The sequence below is a fragment of the Stegodyphus dumicola genome, chromosome 10 (genome assembly GCF_044657685.1).
Source record: "Stegodyphus dumicola isolate Sdum_Otavi_A_Nest chromosome 10, ASM4465768v1".
NCBI classification, from domain to species: Eukaryota; Metazoa; Arthropoda; class Arachnida; order Araneae; family Eresidae; genus Stegodyphus; species Stegodyphus dumicola.
Window position 1 is genome coordinate 166303237 of NC_140777.1, and position 17352 is coordinate 166320588.

Consider the following 17352-nt stretch of genomic DNA (forward strand, 5'->3'; position numbering starts at 1 on the left):
AGAGTCGCTGATATTATCATCCAAGACTCATATTTTCAAACTACAGTAAATTTTTTTATAAACATGAGGTTTAGAATAATCACTTTCCTAAAAATCAAATAATGACACAAACATCAAGTTCTTAGGAGCCTGAATTAATCAGAATCACAGAAATTCAGTGGTTATGTAGAAATTATCCACAGCAGGACAACTCAGAAAGTTCTGGGGACAAGTAAAACATGCACCAAAAATTTTGGAATCATTTGCCATGATCTTTATTAAATAAATTTAAGATGATTTCTGAAAATAAAAATTCAACTTTTTTTAAAATTAAATACTGGAAAGCACTTTCCTGTTTTCTCACATGTGCTTAAAATTCTAATTTAGAATGCAGTTGTCAAGAACTGAATTTATTGCCTATGAAAAAATATTTCATTTTCAGATTAGATATAAAAGAATTTTTTTACCTCAGTAGTACATGGAGACTTCAAACTGCAAAATGTCCTGCAAAAAAGAAATAAAAATGCATTTCAATAGTCAGTACATAACAGAATATGCTATACAATATTTACATATAAGTTGCTTCAAAGGACTAAACTGGGAAGTAAATTTCTTCTGAAATTTAAGATGAATATGAAGAAGGTATACAATAAATAATTATGAAACTAAATTGAAGACCTTTAACTAAGAATTTAAACATGCTGCTAATTAATGTATACAGAATCATAGCCTTTAGTGCAGTAATAAGGAATAGCAAATGTAATAAACAATAACTCTTTAATCAACACTAAGAAAACTGCTGAAACTGAACATAAAACACTAAGTTAATAATTTCAGAAACAGTTACAAAAAAATAATTGTTTAAAATCTTTACATATAACAACATAACACTGTTGGGTATAATAACAATTCAGCCTTTTAGGGCATAGTACATGCAGCAGAAAAGGTTTGAGATGGCACACAATTTGCTCTCAGTTCAGTTTTATATCCCTTTGGCCAGTGAAGGCAAACTCATTAGTCAACAGAGTCAATTATCAACAGTTCAGCACTGTATTTATTAATACTTGTATTCTCTTTTCAAGTATCTTCTTCCATTCATTCTCTGCATATGTCCAAACCATCTTATACCTTTCTCAACACTACATCTTTTTTCGCTCCACAACACTCCCTAAAATTAACTCAATATTTCAGTTTTTAAGTCTTAGTTAAACTATATATATATGTCGAATAAAACTTGATATTATACTTAATAACGATACTATTTTATTGATAAAAGAGAATTGCAATATATTGAAAAACTTGAATCGCAATAATGACTAACAAAACACTAATGTAAACAATGGCCTTGCATCTTCTTCAAAAGTTTGCATTTTGTATGTTGTTTTTCATTTTAAGCCTTATTACAAGTTTTCATGAATAAGATGACTTCTCTATTTACTCTTGACAAAAAGTTCATGCTTGAAAATTATTGATCGTATGAATATGTAGACTCGAATAAGAAAAACATCAAACGTTAGTTTTTTAAGCTGATTACATGAGTCGGGAATAATATTATTCCACATGTTTTCCTTCTCCAGATTACTTGTGCTGTGAACTAAGCACACATTTATTTTTCTCCAATGTTTCTACATCAGCACTTAAAATGTTCAAATTTCAAGTTTCATAATTTTTTTTTTTTTTTTAAATTCAGCAATTGATTTCAGAGTTGCCAATGTGAATATTAAACAGAGAAATGCAATTCCGTTGCACTAGTATTAAGAGGTTTTTTAACAAAGGCTAATGTTGCTTTGCTGATTCAGAATTCCTGAAACCTGCTGAGAAAAACTTCTGTCATAAAACTGTTGTTTTGAAATGGCAAATGTCAATATTAGATCTATTTTCTTGAGAATGTTTCAACAGGCTTGGAAAGTGAACCAAAGTTTCTGTTTCAAAAATCTTGAGCAGAAAGAGATAATTTGCTTTCAAATGAAATAACTTCTTCCAACATCAGAAAAATTGTGTTTCCTCTTCCCTATAGGAGGTTTGAATTCTGCGAACGGGCTGGCTGCATGGGCGTTTTCGTGGTTTTCCCCATGTGTAACGTGTTAAAAACGAGCCAGTTTCCCTTAGAAAGTCCTCCACGAAGGCATCCCTCCTCTTAGGCAGATAGCCCTCGAGGCTTTGCCATAATCACACACACACACACACACCTCTTCCCTATAGTTTTTTGATTAAGCTGATTTAGATGAGATGTAACGTCTACCATAAAATAAAATTTTTGGATCTACTGATCATTCATTAGTTCTGGATTATAAACACTCATTTCAAGGAGTAATGCTTTAACTTCTGTTAATAAGGATGCAAAACATTTCAAAACATTTCCTCTTGATAACCAACGCACTTTATTATTCAGCAGAAGATCTGAGTACTCGCTCTCCATTTCAACTAAAAATTCTTTAAACTGGCGATGATTAAAAGCTGTAGTAATAATGAGGTTAACAATAATATAATTATGAATTCCATAACTTTGCAAATTTCTTCTGGAAATGTCGAGCACAAAGCGCTTCTTGATGAATGATACAATGGTAAGTAAGATCTTGTCACTGATTTTTCCTTTCAAAATAATAACAAAAACGTTTCTTACCCCGGTCATTCTTTTCGCCCTGTTTGTTGCAACTGAGACAAGTTTATCGAGATTTGGTGATCTACCAGGAGACCAGAAGAAAAAGCAGAGTTGGCAGCTGTGGTTTATAAATATAAAAAACTATTTTTATTCGAATCCTGGTATATACCAACATTTTCTGTACTTTTTTTGGTTTAATTTATAAAGTAAGTTCAAAAGCAATCTAAATAAATATATATATGCATTTTTCAAGTACTGAAAAGGAAGGGCATGATGGGAATGATCTTCTAGCAATGGTGAAAGGGGTGGAATAGGGCAAAATAGGTTGAGAACCACAATGTTAGATCTTTTAAGTATTAGTTAAAAAAAAAATAAGTTTGAAGCTTTACACGGCATTTAATTATTATTAAATGAAATTTGTTTACATCTAATTAGAATTTCGGAACACTTCCGCAAAGAACCCGGCAAATGTAAACATCGCCAACTTTGGCGATAATAGTTCAAACCTGGTAATCCGGCAGATTCAACCTATTCGCTTGTAAGAAGGTTGCAACCATTCCTCTAACGTTCATTTTGTTGAATTATCACCGTCATTGTTCGCATTTGCCAATTTAAATTATTCTTCACTTATTTATTATTATTTTTTTTGTATTTTCACGTTATTATTTATGAACTTTTAACAAATAGATAGAAATATTTTCATATAATAAAGGAAGTTTTCGGTGACAGATGCTAGTTTGTGGAAGAAAATATGGCGGGAGAGGGGTTAATGATAATTGGTAACATGGCTGTTAACGTAGCGTTAAGCACACAGAATCATGAGGTTTCCAACTGATAAAATATTTTGACTTCATCACCTGCCAAAATATGCATTTTAAATAATTAATTAAGTAATGTTTTTATTATTGGTATGGTCATCTAAAATTATGAGAAAAACAATATTTATGGCTTAAAACTTTAACCAGATAATATATTGTTAATGCTTTTCCAACAATAACATTTGAGAAGATTTCAGGTGTGACACACAAAGAGATGATTAAACTGAAATAAAAAGTATTATTGATTCTCTAAAATGACAGAATAGTTTTATGGATACTCAAAGTCATCAAAATTAGCAAACCACTACTTGTGTAATGAATCCAAGTGCAAATGACTCTTCAAAAGTTTTATTAACAATGCTACTGAATAGAATTTCAATACTGAAAATTATTGGCACTGTCAAATATACTATGAAAGACAGGCAGTTGTTTCAACATAAAATGCTTTAAACTGTTTACAAGTAAATTGATAAAAATAACATTGAAAAACTGTTTATGTAAAATGGATGTATTAAAAGTCATGCATTCATTAATTTATTACAGGCACATGGCTCTTATTGAACTAAGACTGTCACTGAATGATTGTTTGGAATCGACATTTCTTGCTGTCTGAAACCTACTTCACCTATGATGTAAATATGCAGTTGTGGTTCTCACTGACATAAAGTTTAGCCACTCCTGATCGATTATATATGTCTACTGTATTTATACCTATTATACTAATTATCAGATACAATTTTGAGAATATCAACAAGCAAAACACTTAAAAATTTAAAAAAGACACTTGTAGTAGAAATATTAATATTCTATATGAATTATGGAAAGTACATGTAATGAATAATACCATGACCAAACACTTAAAAAAAAGAATAGATTAAGTATTTCCTACCTCGATACTTGAGAAAGCAATCCTGTTACACAACACATAGTTAACTTTTGATTACATAATATTACATATTACATATTTAGTCCTACGAGTGGTTAAGAAGGCTGAATAGTGGTAGTTCAATCTCGGCTCAAATCCTGAAAAACGAGCTGGTTGTGCAGGTTATTTTTTTCGTATGTGTTTTGTGAATTTTGTGACATTTTCGTGGTTTTCCATGAGCCTATTTACCCTAGAAAATATTCACAAAAGCATGCCTTTTTCAGCTAGCTCTCACATGCTTTGTATATTGAATTAAGTACACACAAACCCTTCTTAATTTTAAAATGATAAAGTTATTAAGTTCACATTACATGCAACGAAGCTTTTTACAAGCCAGGATACTTTCTTTAACAATTACAGTGCTAATTAGTGCTGTACTTCTCAGTTATATGTGAAATAACATCTCAGTGTCACTGCTTGTGACACATTTGTTTCACTTAAGTCTTCTTATGCAGTCATAAGCATGAAATAAACAAAACAATAACATTTGAGAAGATTTCAGGTGTGACACACAAAGAGATGATTAAACTGAAATAAAAAGTATTATTGATTCTCTAAAATGACAGAATAGTTTTATGGATACTCAAAAACTCATGGTTATGCATGAAAAACCTAATCCATACATCCTTGGTGACTGATATTAACATAGTTTTTATGCTGCATTTGTGAACTACGCGGTTAAATTGAGTGAAATTGTGACTAAATTTCAGAAGACTTATAAAATTATGGTGTGAAAATTTAAATGTGAAATTAAAATCAAGGATACATTGGACAGAACAATCAAAAAAGAAATGTTGTCCATAAATATATTAATAATAATTAATGATAAAATGGACATTTAAAATATTCATATAATAAATATATACAATTAGTGTAATTAAAATAAATATATGCATTTAAAAATGATCTAACTTGGACCATATTTGCAATTTTTGTAATGTTATTAAATATGGACTTTAAATAAAATTTTTAGCACCATACATCATTTGGGTTTGTTTAAATTATGGAAAAGCATGGGAGAGATATCTGCCTAAAAGAAAAGATGCCTTCAAGGAGGTCTTTCTGAAGGACACTGGTTTGAATCCACGTTACATATTGGGAATACCATGAAAACAATCATACAACTTGCCCATTAGCTTGGCTAACTAAACTACCTTGTTGTTTGACTTCTGAATCAATACCAGAGTTCAGTCACTTTACTGTTTAGCTGCTGATGAGCTGTATATCAGTTGCAAAGCAGTGCACAAAAAATGATATATTCCTTGGTTCTAGTAATGAGTTACACAGGGTTCATAGCCACATTTTAGTTAAAAAAATAAGCACTTTTCAAGCACATTTTAAGAAAAAAAATAAGCACCTGTCTAATGACATTATACACAACTGCATAACCTTAATTAGACTTGTAATTTAAAATATGAGAAATGCAGTATTTATTAAGAGAGAATAAGCATTACCTCAACCATGGAAAATAATTACTTTTTTTTTCCCTTTAAATTTTAAATAACAGTTCAATTTACAGAACTAGTTTACAATGAGAGAAAAAAAAAAAAAAAAAACTATGCAGAACTAAACTATATTACAAGATTTAATGATGAAATTTCAGTTCAAAATAGAGAAAATAAATAATAATAAGGCATATTTATTGTATTTGCTTGGAACCTAATAATAAATACAATTTATTTTTCCACTCATATTAATATTTAAATAATTTAAATCTAAATTCTGAATATTTTCTAAATTTTCATTGTATATCAGTTTTCTCTTAACAGATATTGCAAGCAAAGTAATTTAAGTAAAAAAGAGGAACATTTCTGAAATCAGAAGACAGAAATTTGCTTCATGCAGTCATCCTTTAACAGTAAAAGCTTAACTAAGCCGCATACTTGGAAACTGGCGAATATTCGGACAGTTGAGCGTAACTTGAAAAAGAGGAGCGGGGGGGGGGGGTTGACTGTAGCCACTTTTTAGATTTTTCCGCTAAATAAATGCTTTTGACATTTTGATATGTGAATCATATAAAAATAAACCAATGGAACTGAAAAATATTCTGCTTAGCAAGCACAGTAAAACTCTTTTAAGTGTTCATAAACAAATCTCAAACAGAACATCAAAATTAATTAATTAATTATCTCTGCGAAATATCGCAAACGTTATTGCACAATACGTGTGCCATAATTCTTCCCTACGTGATATTACGCAATCGGAATCAACAGCTGCTGAAATTGGGAGAATAAAGAACTAAATATGAGTAACTGGGGTGTTTTTCATTCTAATTTTCAACAGACGGCGTTAAATTTCCGCAATAGAATCATTCTTCGCTTGGGTTGGTAGACCGCAGAACTTTTAGTCCTATTCAATCCAGATTGGAAAGTGACAAAAAAAAAAAAAAAGTCCGTTGCTTGTTTTGCAGCGAACTTGTAACAGTTTCAATATTTGACATTTTGCGGAGAAAGGGGAGAACCTCCCAATCTTCGCACTATATAATGTATTGGCCAAAAAAAATTAAATTATTTTGACTATTCGATTACTTTCCCTTTATTTAAGCCATTCCGAGTATTATTCCTAAAACGCTGTGTTAAAATACAACCATTTTTGGAAGTTTACTATACTTCAGCAGTTACTGCAACTGTTATTATAAACATTCATACATATACTCATAATATAAGCATAATGATCATAATAAACACAAATATGAACTGACCAAGCGGAACGAGAATGCAAATTATTAAGATCTGGATAGAAATTTAAACGTGTATAGTATTTGGGTGAGAGGAAAAGAATGCCGAATGTACCAAAATTTTCTACTGCTTTCGCAATTCTTTGACCAATATAACGACGGGCACCTGTCTGTACTCTTTGTGCGCACCAAAGGTTATGTTAATGCAGAGAAAGGGGGAAAAGCTATTTCCAGGAGTATGATTCACCACCTGACATTCAATATTAAGAAAAGTTGTTTATTTAGTTTCGGCTTTGGTAGGGGGAAAATAGCGCGTTCATTAAAAAAAAAGCACTAAAAGCAAAAAATAAGCACTAAAAACAAAAAAATAAGGGCTTTAAAGAAAAAGTAAGCACCTATAAGGGCCTTTATATTTTATTTTCAAATATAAGGACTTATAAGCACTTATAAGGACCGCTATGAACCCTGGTTACATGCAAAAAAGCAAGTCTTAATAAAAATCGATATGCCAAATGTAAAGTTAATATGTTGGTTTTTTCGTGCAATACATGAACATATACATAAAATTTAAAAAAATAAGTCAGAGCAGAATATAATTTATTACTAAAAAAACTTTTATGTAATCAGTTGCAATTAAGTTTCTATTTAAATGAGAATATCTATTCATTTCATTTATGCGATCAGAATGGATTTTCAATCGTAGTTTTGGAAGTACTTTAAAATTATGCAATGAAGATATTAATCGTAAATTCACAATTTCTTTAGAAACTGCACTGTTAAAAACATAAATATTTTGGAATTTTATAATACTGAAAGATATTCAAAGACAGATCTCAATTTTCCCAAGAAATTGCCAAGAAAAAGGGTCATTATTACAAAGCTCAATATTACATGATTTTTCTACTTCCATTAAGCTTTACATATTGTTTTCTGTGCTAACTTGAATTAAATATAAATTTATTTTCGTGCATCGTGTTTAACCAGTTAATTTTGAATTTTCACTTTCATATGCTTAATATATTGTTTTCTCTGCTAACGTGAATTTATGTTACTTATTCTTTAATTACTTTGATTATATTCTTTAAATATCATGTTTACGCGGCTTACTTCCATGTGTTTTAATATCTCATAACCAACGCCCATCAACCATAGGTGAACTTGGCGAGTAAAACAGCAACGGCGCCAACGGGTTCTCTGTGGATGAAAATTCAGAATTTCTAAATCAATCAAACACATTCATGAAAACAAGCAATTTCAAAAGTCATTATAATAACAGTAGTCAAGAAAGCATAAAGTTACCAGCAAGAAATCTCTAACAAAGTTAAAGATCATCCATATAATCCAATTGCTATATTAATCAAAATAAATAAGAAATTCAGTACAAAGTCTGAAATCCAGACGTCCATTATCTGAAATGATCTAAAATCCGGACCTCAAAACCACCAACAACATTTTTCTCCTAGGTTTTACGCATGCACATTTGATTCCACCCCCCTCCGAGCATAATAAAACATCTGGAGTGTGCCAATTCTTAATTTCACTTTGACACTAAATGAAATACATTGTTATTGAAGAAACAAACCTTTTAGCATAAATATGTACGATCAGGATCAGTAACTTGGTTTCATTCCTGCGTATCCGCTTTATGGTACACATCTCAAACTGAAACATTCCACATAGATACATCATTGATCTGACGCCAACCTTGGGAATCATTATTTATTATACTTTCCTTTCATCACCGCATGTTTATCAAAACATGACAACTTCAGTAATGACTCATGTAGCGATGCCTAAACAATTTTTGGTACTTTTCCGTTTTGCCGGCGCAAGCGATAAAGTCGCCAATAATGGTACAATCGATGCCAAAAGGAATATTCTCGCTGGTAACCTTTTACGCCTCATTTTCAAAACAAGTCGCAGCTTTTTCTTATCAGATTGATTGGTTTTTTCAATACTGGCATATAATTACATAGAATTTTTATCAGATAGTTCAGTTTTATGTCTAAGGCCATTTTCAGTAGTTAAGTCAATTAGGATGCAATCACAGCTCTTACCCGAAGCCGAAAATATAGAAAAGGTAAAGTCAAGGGTTAAATTCATCAATTCTAATAAGGATACATTAGCGAAGTAAAGCACTGCAGTTTTACATAATTTCTAAGTAAGCTATTCGTACGAATTGAAATATTTCTTGCATTTAAACTTGTGTTCCAAATTAAGATTTAACTTGAAATTAATGTAGATAATTACTGAGAGCATTAGATTTTTGTAGAGTAGTTTACGTGAGATGAGATAGCTTGGGGTCACGTGATATAAACCGGCGAATTAGGATTTTGAACCATGAAAGCATAGTAAATTCTTAAATTAATGTCTTTTTACAAATTTATTGTCTTTATTTATCGGCTTTTTATAAAGTTTTAAGCGATATTAAAATGTTTATGCCTTCAAAAAATGAATTCTTAGAACTAAGATTTTTTAAATATTTTTTATGTGTATACTGTCTGTTGTCGCCAATAAAGTCTGCTTGGCGAGATTTGCGCCGGCGAAACGGAAAAGTACCCAATTTTTCTTGTTAGTAATTGAATAATAAAGGTGTATGGTAACCTTATATGTTGACATTACGCTTGGCGATGATTACAGATTTAAGTTAAATGTGCTAAAAAAATGTTTACGAGGAAACATTTACCAAACATTTCTTTCCATGTGATAAAAATAGATTTTGTTGATGATACTCACAGACTCAAAGATTAAATTTATGGCTATTTGAATTAAGAATAATTGATTTGTTATTCACATAAACCCAGAACCAGCACCAGGGCTCGTATGGCTGCAGAGACTCGGAGAATTTAGGACCCACAGAGACTGCATCAGGCGGTAAGATATCTAGCGCCGGCCTTCAATAAGCCTGAAATATATGTGGGAATTTATTTATTCAGAACTCTAATAAGCCTTAAGCACGTGAAAGAAATAGACATAAGTATGATAAATAACAAAACTAATATAATTCAGGCATAATTGTCTCAGTGCGTGATAGAAGCAAGATAAAATTTAACAGAACAACTTGTCGTTAGTCGCCAAGCTCATGATGCATAGCCAAATATGTACAGTGAAGGATAGCTAAATTTGATGATGATAGCCACTAATTTTAAAGGTTTTCAGATATAGCAAAACAAAGGCGAAATTTTCCAATTAACGGATTTTGTAAAGAAATGTGGACAAGCTGTAATAAATGAGGATGATATAAAAGAAGTTTTCATTGTGATGACAATCCTTCTCAATCATCAATCAATTAATGAATGGCGAAATCTGTAGTATAGTTCTAGATCCAGAAAATACGCTACTGATAGTGAAGAAAGTGACAGAGAAGTTACTGACAACGAGAAAATTTTGATTGACAAATTAATCGGAATTCTCGAAACAGCAGTTACAGGACTTCAACAATGTAACTAAGCAAAGGATTATGCCTGTCTACAGAATTAAAGAGAATGTATTAGCGCAACAAACGGAGCAACTTAAACAACTTGCATTGAGAGAAATGTTTAATAAGGCAAACAAATCAATATTAAGCTTCTTTTTTTTTTTTTTTTTTTTTTTTTTTTTTGTAAATTTTGATACCCTTTAGGTCATAAATACTTCATTATTTCACGAACTTTATCCATGTACACGTCGATCTATTTTCACTTAAAAAAAAAAAATCCCCGAATTTCACAAAAATAGCATTGTGCACTCTTTTAACTTTATCCATGTACACGTCGACCTATTTTCACTTAAAAAAAATCCCAGAATTGCACAAACTTGCATTGCACACTCCCTTTACTTTGTCCATGTACACATTGATATATTTACACTTAAAAAGTCAAAGGAGCACCAAATTCTACAATATAGGGGAAAAAAATGCAAAATCTCAATAAAATACATTTTAAACCAAAAAATAAAATAACATAGAAAAGAAAAAACATGTTATATATTTAAGCACTACCAAAAGCAAATATTCACTTACCATGATTTTCGAGTTCGCTTCGTACACCCCGAGCCACGTAAAAATCAAAATATCAATCATACTCAAATGACTTTTTTCAAACCAGGTACTCTTTCTGATCGAACACTTCACATAGTGACCATCTGAACTTTTCTTCCTACAAACCCATTCAAATCCATCTAAACGATTTTTACGTTCGACTAGACGCATATCCTTCCTACATACAGAACACTTATAATGGCTACTAAGTAAACCTACATTTACACACCAGTCAATTAAAGCTCTTTTCCCCTTTTGCTCCAAATTGTACAGAAACTTCAAATTAATCTTACTACATTCGGCCATTCTACTGTCTAAAGAATCAAACCAACACACACCACAAAAACGCTTACAAAACATCCCATGATTCAAAATTTCCCAGAATCATGCACCCGATTATGTCACAATAGGGTTTCCATAACATTCAACTACTCAGGCTACCATAAATGAAACAACAACTTGGTGATAAATCAAACAACAACTTCACCATAATACAAGGGGTACCTTAAAGTCTACTCTACCCCAATTTTTTTACTTGCTATTTTCAAGTTGGCAATTTTGAGAAACGTGCGGAGCAGTGGGTGATTCTGCACTCTCCCAGTTTGTCGCCAAGGGCTCTTATAGGATTTTACCCAAATTTTAATTAACATAATCTAATATTTTAAAGTTGCAATTGCATAACATTATGGGAAGAAACGTATTCATGGAAAGGTTGTTTCACATTACGGAAAGCTTCTATCAATCTACAACTTTTATTTATTTTTAATTAAAACAAATTTTAAGACTATTTAACAGGAAGAAAGAAATAAAATAGAATGGAAATATCCCCATTATAAATAATCAATAAAGATCCTGAATTATTAAAAAAAAGTGTGGAAATTTTTCTCTTCCTAAATATTTAACATTACTGGATAAATAGTAGCATTTAGGCTGATTAGCATATTTCAGCTAAATATCCACTGTATCCTTAATTCTTACTCATCTATTACAATATAAATATACCTAAGTTTGAAAAATAATATTAGGTACTTTTCCGTTTTGCCGGCACAAACGATAAAGTCGCCAATAATGGTACAACTGATGCCAAACGGAATATCTTCGCTGGCAAACTTTTACCCTTCATTTTCAAAACAAGTCGCAGCCATTTCTTATCAGATTGATTGTTTCTTTCAATACTGACATACAATTACATAGAATTTTTACAAGATAGTTAAATTTTTTGCCCTAAGACCATTCGCGGTAATTAATTACGATGCAATCACACCACTCACCTGAACGCAAAGATATAGAAAAGGAAAATCAAGGGTTAAATTCATCAAATCTAATGAGAATGCACTAGCGAAGTAAAGCACTGCGGTTTTACATAATTTCTGAGTAAGCTATTCGTACGAATTAAAATAATTCTTGCATTTGAACTTGTATTCCATAAGATTTAACTTGAAATTAATGTAGATAATTACTGAGAGAATTATATTTTTGTAGCGTAGTTTACATGAGATAAGATCACTTGGGGTCACGTGATATGAACCGGCGAATCAGGATGAAAGCAAAGTAAATTCTTAAATTAATGTCTTTTTACAAATTTATTGTCTTTATTTATTGGTTTTTTACAAAATTTTAAACCATACTAAAATGCTTATGCCTTCAAAATAAAAAATTCTTAAAACTAACATTGGTTAAATTTTTTATGTGTATACTGTATATTGCTGCCAATAAAGTCTGCTTGGCGAGATTTGCGCTGGCGAAACGGAAAAGTACCCAATATTATAATTAAATTGTCTTGGACTAAATATCTCACAAGATTAGTAAAGTTCTGCTTCAAGTAAGAGAAAAGCAGTTATGTAATTAATTGATAATACTGTATTATATTCTACAAGACATCTTTGTGTGTTTTCCAAGAGGTTTCACCTTTCAAATTCTGCCCTGCTTCAGAAAATATGTTATAGTGTCAAAAGCTGTTAAATACATGATTTTAGAAATTTTCAGAAAGATCATTTCAAAAATTTGGTTAATCTTTGGAACATGGTAACAGGTAGTTTGGTGACATTTTGGTAAGGTGATAAAGGTTACTAGCTAGGATTTTAGCAATAATCTGAGAAGTACACAGTTCGAATCACAGATTATTTTGTCTCAGAGAAATGAGAGATCATGAGACATGTCATGTGACATTTTCCGGAAAATTCCAAACAGGATTTTAGCTAATAAGCACTTAGAAACAATTTCGCTGCTAAAGTGCAGAATCGCCCACTTATTTGTTTGGTGCTTTTTACAAGAGTAAGAAGAATTGGATTTTTGTAATTTTTTTTTTTTTTTAATTTTTATTTTTTAAGTGAAAATAGGTCAATGTGTACATGGATAAAGTCATTTTTGTGTGCGCAATACCAAAGTGTGCACAATGCCATTTTTGTGCAATTCTGGGATTTTTTTTAAGTTATAATAGGTTGATGTGTACATAGATATCGTGTATATGCAATTCTTAAAAACGCAGCAAGCAGTGGGCGATTCTACACTTCCTCCCAATTTCGCACCTAATCTTCGTCATGATTAAGCACTTTTGTTCCATAAAAGTTCTAGCATAAGCGTAATTCGGCTAGCAGATTGTTGGAAAAAATTTTGAGTAAAAAAAAAAAATAAAATAAAACATGGCTTTACTTCGTGAAAACAAAATGGCATCCAAAAAAAAAAAAAAAAAAACTAGCAGGTTGCTGTAGCAGGGATGGTCGCCAAAGTTTCGCCAAGTTACCATAATCCGAAGATTCACCAAAAATTTTACTAAAAAATTCCCTTTTTCTACTTGCAAACTAATAACAAATTTAAGAGTTTCTAGTTTATTTACAGTGTGAGCTCCATCTAAGGTATTTTGTGCGTTATGGCATTTTGTCCCATTTTTAACGAGCATTTTAAGCTAAACATACGGTTCTGAAGAATAATGGTCAACTTAATATAACATGTGACATGACGAAAATATAGTCAGCCTATTTTTGAACTTATACTTAACATCTGGATTTATTGTAAAATGAAGACTAAGAAAACGCATAATTCAAGGAAACTAACATTTTATACTTTTAGTTTCGCACATTTAAATATTCTGGCACTTTTTTAGGAAACTACACATATTCGATTACATTTGGATATCAAACATTTTATTTTAATTGTATATTGAATTCCTACATACAAACAGATCACGAATATAAATATTTTCGCTCTAGTGTAGAACTGAGTGCCCCTTCGCTTCACGACAACTTTTTTAAATTTTGGCGATGAAACCTTACTTCTGGTTACCATGATAGTTTTAACTCTGTTTTAGCTTCCTGATTTTATTTAAATGAAAATAGATTGATGTGTACATGGGCAAATTTAAGGCAGTGCGCAATGCCTAGTTTGTGCAATTCTAGGATTTTTTTTTAAGTGAAAACAGATCAATGTGTTCATGGACACAGAGTCTGTACAATTCTTTGACTTCTTATTTTTGTTTTGTGTAGCGACCATCAAGAAATTGTACCTTCCTGGTGCCGATCTTGGCATCAAAAAAAGAATCGCCAAAAAACAAGGGGCACCCAATTGTAAACTTTTACCAATATTTTGTGTATTTGAAAAAAAATATATATAAGTGAATACATACACAGCAAGCCTTTTGAAGCGTTCTTCTTCATCACAAGCATCAATATCCATTGAAGTCTCGGAACTTTTAAAAAGAAAAGCACACGGTAAATAACACATTTGTTCATTGGCGCAAACACAACCAGCGAATCAGCTTTACGTTTCAACGTTGCCAAATCGCGCAATTTTCGACAAAATTATGCTGCCAAAATTCATGTGCTTGCGTTTTTGGGAAATTTTCGCTGCTCTTTTTTCTTAAACACACATATGTTAAAATAACTTTTCTATTAAAATTAATTTATAATAAAAAGATCTTGCCCCCCCCAGATGGTATAGTGTTTAGGAGCTACTCTAATTTTTCATTATTTAATTTCTTCAAATATAATGCAAGACTCTAACATTTGGTGGCAACAGTTTGAAAAGTAAAACGAACATTTATAATAGTGATTCAACGGGGAGATCAGAGATCATTATTCGTTAAGTAGTGTTCGACCCGAGGGCCTTTACCACTACATGTTTATCAATCCCCTAAGGACCTGTAAAAGTTCGTTAAATTCCATAAACTGGAAAAGTCGTATGCATTTGTAATAAAAGTGCAAAGTCTTCAGTAGTGAAGAAGTTGATCAGGGGTGACGCTGTAGCCTTGGCTACTAATGTTTAAAATTAATTTATGACTAGTAACAGCATGAATTATAAACAAATAGCTAAGTTATTGCATTTTATTTTCCAGCTATCGAAATGCGACGCTACGAGCAACGTTTTGAAACCAAAACCTAGCAATCATGAATCAGAACTAGAACTAGTTGCCATTCAACATAAAGAAATTTAAATATAAATATGAATATTAACAAAATATTAAAGTTAATTTTATAAAATAATTAAACACATGAACAAATATATGAAATAAAAAATAATTATTTCTCATGCAATAACTGGGCCACTACACTACTCCCCCACCAGTAACTAAGTTACGTTACGAAGATGGAGAAATAGGTAGTAACTAGTATTGCAGTGTTAACCACTATCAAAATAATTTAGTCAGTCCTTGAATCTAACAGGTAAACGTATAGTTCTGCCTGTGCGAGAAGGTTTTTGATTCACATCCGAATTTGAGTCCGGTCTCTGCAAATTACTGTAGTCAGGTTGTATCAACTGAGAATTTTCCTCAGCTAAAATATATGCTGGTTTCAGGCGATCCAGGGATACATTAACATGTTTTCCTTTTGTGCTAATAGTAAAATATTTGTCCTTGCGATCAGTAACAGGAAATGGTCCTTCATAAGGAGGTTCCAAAGGATTTTTTTATCCGATCTATTCGCTGAAACACATGAGAACAAGTTTTTAAGTCTTTATGGACAAATATCTGTTCAGATGAATTTTTACGAATTAGTCTCGGTCCAACAACTTCCATCTGTTTCTGGAGTTTATTAGCAAAAGTCTCCGATGTTGTCTGGATACTTGGTTCGCTGAAAAACTCGCCAGGAAGTCTGAGACTCTGGCCATAAACTACTTGCGCAATAGAATGATTGGTATCTTCTTGAATAGTACTGTTGAATAGTTTACAAACCCAAAAGTACTGTTGGTAACGTGTCCGTCCAAGATATGTTGTTGTGGGCTTTTAATGCTGTTTTCAATGTTCGATGAAGGCGCTCAACATTGCCATTACACGAGGGGTGGTAGGCAGTAGTGTGTTGTAAATTGATGCCACAGATTTTGGACAAAGCTCGTAATGTATCACTTTTAAATTGGGATCCACGATCACTAATGAGTTTACTTGGCGTTCCGAAACGCGCAATCCAGTTGCTATAAAAGGTTCTTGCGACGTTCTCAGCAGAAATATTTTCTAAAGGAATTGCTTCCATCCAATTCGAAAATCTATCTATGCAAGTAAGACAATAAATATTCCCTTTAGATGGTGGAAGTGGTCCTATGAGATCGATATGGATGACAGAAAATCTTCCTGGTGATACTTCAAACTCACCTAATTTTGTTTTGGTGTGCCGATTGATTTTAGCTTTTTGGCAATGAATGCAGGTTCTTGTCCACAACTGTACATCTTTTTTTATGTTAGGCCAAATGAATTTTGATGTCATTAATTTCATAGTCGATTTTATTCCTGGATGTGATAAACCATGAATTCTTTGAAAGACGTGTTTTCTGAAAGCCTGAGGAATATACGGCCGAACATGTTTAGTTGATGTATCACACCACAAATATTTCCCCGATGGTAGAGAACATTGCTTGAAATTCAAGGAAGTAGTGGTTTGCAAACTCTTCAGTTCTTCATCTTGAGTTTGTTCATCAGCTATTTTATCATAATCTATCGATGAAATTTCATTAACTCTAGATAACGTATCCGCCACAATATTATTCTCACCTTTTAAATATTTGATATCAGTCGAAACCTGGGAGATGTATTGAAGTTGGCGAGCATGTCTAGGTGTTGCTTTGTCAAGTTTTTGACGAAAGGCGAATATTAAGGGCTTGTGATCTGTATAAATTGTAAATACTCTTCCTTCTAGATAATGCTTAAAGTGTCTAACTGAAAGATATATGCTTAATAGTTCTCTATCATAGGTGCTATATTTTTGCTGAGTATCACTTAATTTTTTAGAAAAAAATGCTATTGGCTTCCACGAGGAGTTTTCATATTGTTGCAACACTGAGCCAATCGCCGTATCTGAAGCATCTGTAAATAACGCCAGAGGTAATTCAGAATTGGGAAAAGACAAC

At 31.8% G+C, this 17352-nt stretch overlaps 1 protein-coding gene and 1 long non-coding RNA gene across 10 annotated transcripts in view; one reads left to right on the plus strand and one right to left on the minus strand.

Moving 5' to 3' along the window:
• The window catches only part of LOC146995191 (uncharacterized), a 95610-nt gene extending 91522 nt beyond the window's left edge, over positions 1-4088 (plus strand). For all 5 annotated transcript variants that reach the window (XR_015043621.1, XR_015043622.1, XR_015043625.1 and 2 more), the window contains one exon: positions 3943-4088. This is a non-coding gene — a long non-coding RNA (uncharacterized LOC146995191). The remainder of the gene's footprint in view (positions 1-3942) is intronic.
• The window catches only part of LOC146995185 (uncharacterized), a 428660-nt gene extending 413249 nt beyond the window's left edge, over positions 1-15411 (minus strand). The window contains exons 1-2 of one of the 5 annotated variants that reach the window (XM_085825822.1): positions 14642-15411; positions 447-483 (exon numbers count right to left, since the gene is read on the minus strand). Coding sequence is in view for 3 of the 5 variants with exons in the window: in XM_085825830.1 (XP_085681956.1) it covers positions 14642-14739 (98 nt within the window). In the remaining 2 variants the exon portion in view is untranslated. The remainder of the gene's footprint in view (positions 1-446; positions 484-14641) is intronic. The other 4 variants (XM_085825830.1, XM_085825823.1, XM_085825831.1 and 1 more) reach the window with 4 other exon arrangements.
• Between the last annotated feature and the right edge of the window lie 1941 nt (positions 15412-17352).